Consider the following 2,704-nt stretch of genomic DNA (forward strand, 5'->3'; position numbering starts at 1 on the left):
ACAGAGAATTTCTCGAAAGAAGAGATTGCCATCAACAGAGATCCTTTTTCGTCGTACAATTAGATTTGAAACAAACACACGCAGAGAAAATGACCGTCCTCTACGACCGGGATCATGACACCTGTTAGTCTTGATGACATGCCTGGCTCTAGCAGTTGTGCTGGAGAAACTAGCCGATTTGGAATCGAAAAATTCATGCTGAGGTCTTTAGGAGGAAAGAGGTCAGAATCAACTTCTAGAAGAGGAAGGAGGTCACAGCCAACTTCAGCAGGCGTACCTCAAAGCCTCATTTTTTAAAATTCTCATTCATTTTCTTTAAATTTTCTCTCACATGCAATTTTTCCTCTCATGATTGATACCCTTGTAAGACCTCTGGACCTTGTAAGCAATCTGCTCTTCCAACTAATGGTTCCAAAAATGGTCGAATTGACTAAATTCCCCATTTCATATCGCTGCATAGAAAGCATGGTATTGATTTCAGTAGAAACAAGGCACTAGAATAATTCACGAATGTCAGCTGAGTCTTGTGATTTTCCTTACAGGCCCCGGAGGTGCGGATGGGTCTGGAGGCATGAAGGCAAGTGTTTGGAGTCCTTTTTTTTTAAATTTAATTACAGTTTGTTTCAAGATATTTTGATCGGGAAACTTGCACTTTTAAATGTATACGTATCCTCTTGCATGTGTAAAAAGGAACTTATCGAAGGCATTGCATTAAATTTCAATGGGTGTGGTGTGTGAAGTTCCTAAAAATTTAAAATACATGGATACATCAATGCATACATACATTAACTCTGGAATCTAAGGATTTTTCATGAATCTATAGGAAGTAATTATAATCAATGCGTGTGAAATATCCCAGCATGAGTGTATGACCAGACGCAACTGAGTCTTTATTATTATATGTCACTCTCAGGGTATGAAGTGTGCTCGTTTGGTTATAGAAGTTGTACAGCACGTTGAGTTGGGTGGCAAAGGAGGCTGTTCAGAGTGTTGATGTAGTAACTTGGAGGAAGAAAATGCTCCTGGGATGTAGTAAGTACCAAATGATGCTTGGAGACTGTTTCCTGGTACAGTATCTTGAGTAGGTTTGATGCCAAGCTGCTCATTTCTTCTACGTTTTCATCCGTTTGGTTCTCATTGAACGCTAATCAAGGAAATGAACAATGATTATTCTCCTTTAAAATAATAAGGCTTGCTTTGAATTTTTCCATATTACTCGATTTTCTTCTTCCAGGCAAATGTGACAGGAGAGGCGTCGGGAATCATCATGGTGTTTAAGATACCAGAAGAATTTAATTTTTCATAATGACATTTTTTGAGCAGTGTAGAAATTTATTTCTTTATGGTGACATTATTTTGGAGCAGTGTGGTATTTAAATTCTCTTAGGATAACATTTTTTTGAACAGTTTTGGAATTTTATTTCTTTTTTATAACATTTTTTTGAACAGTTTTGGAATTGTATTTCTTTGTGATAACATTTTTTTAAGTGTTGGAAATTTATTTCTTTGTGATAACATTTTTTTATCAGTTTTGAAAATTTATTTCTTTATGATGACATTTTTTTGGAGCTGTGCGGAATTTAAATTCCTTAGGATTACATTTTTTGAACAGTTTGGAAATTTAATTACATTTTTTGGAGCAGTGTGGAGTTTTAAATTATTTTAGGATAACATTTTTTGAACATTTTGGAAATTTAATTCTTTAGGATACAATTTTCTGAGCAGTGTGGAAATTTAAATTGTACAGGATAACATTTTTAGAACTTTGTGGAAATTAAATTCTTTATAATAAAATTTTCTGAGCAGTGTGGACTTTAAATTCTCTAGGATAACATTTTTAAAACATATTTGAAATTTAATTCTTCAGAATAAAATTTTCTGAGCAATGTTGAAATATAAATTCTCTAGGATAAAGATTTTTTAGAACATTGTGGAAATTTAATTCTTTAGGATAAAAATTCTTTGAGCATTGTGGAAATTTTAATCTTTATGATAACATTTTTGTAGCAGTGTGGAAATTTAATTCTTCATGATAACATTTTATAGAGCACTGTGGAAATTTAATGATTTAGAACAAAATTTTCTGAGCAATGTGGAAATTAAAATTCTTTAGGATAAGATTTTTTAGAGCATTGTAGATATTTAATTCTTAGCGATAAAATTAATGGTGCAAAGAACTAGTGTATTGGTCGAATAAAAAATCAACTAAATGTGTGTTTAATTTCTCTTTCCTTTTTATGGTTTTAAGTTCTTGAAAATTAAGCAACCTTTAATAACTATATGTTTCTATTCGTGGTTTTTATAATTATTTACGTTTCATGTTTTATAATATTTTTATTTTTAAAGCATAAGTGTTTTTCGATATCTATTAGGCAGTTTTATATAAGGTATATGTAATGGACATTAATTACAACATACCTACTGCGGGTCATAGCTTTGATCTCTCTTTTTTTATCTATTTAATTTGTACAATTACCTGAAAAATCCAGGGATTTCACGAAATCCCTGAAATTTCCAGGGATTTCGTGAAATCCCTGAAATTTCCAGAGATTTCGTGAAATCCCTAAAATTTTCAGAGATTTTGCGAAATCCCTGAAATTTTCAGAGATTTCGCGAAATCCCTGAAATTTCCAGAGATTTCGTGAAATCCCTAAAAATTCCAGGGATTTCGCGAAACCCCTGAAATTTCCAGAGATTTCATTAA

At 32.4% G+C, this 2,704-nt stretch overlaps 1 protein-coding gene across 1 annotated transcript in view; it reads left to right on the forward strand.

Moving 5' to 3' along the window:
- LOC135209365 (basic proline-rich protein-like) overlaps positions 1–2,200 on the forward strand; it is a 23,128-nt gene extending 20,928 nt beyond the window's left edge. Inside the window, exons 9-11 of the mRNA XM_064242062.1 lie at positions 543–577; positions 914–1,036; positions 1,235–2,200. Of these exons, the coding sequence (XP_064098132.1) occupies positions 543–577; positions 914–994 (116 nt within the window). The 3' untranslated portion in view covers positions 995–1,036; positions 1,235–2,200. The remainder of the gene's footprint in view (positions 1–542; positions 578–913; positions 1,037–1,234) is intronic.
- The last annotated feature ends 504 nt before the right edge of the window (positions 2,201–2,704 follow it).

The sequence above is a fragment of the Macrobrachium nipponense genome, chromosome 37, assembly GCF_015104395.2.
Source record: "Macrobrachium nipponense isolate FS-2020 chromosome 37, ASM1510439v2, whole genome shotgun sequence".
Lineage (NCBI taxonomy): Eukaryota > Metazoa > Arthropoda > Malacostraca > Decapoda > Palaemonidae > Macrobrachium > Macrobrachium nipponense.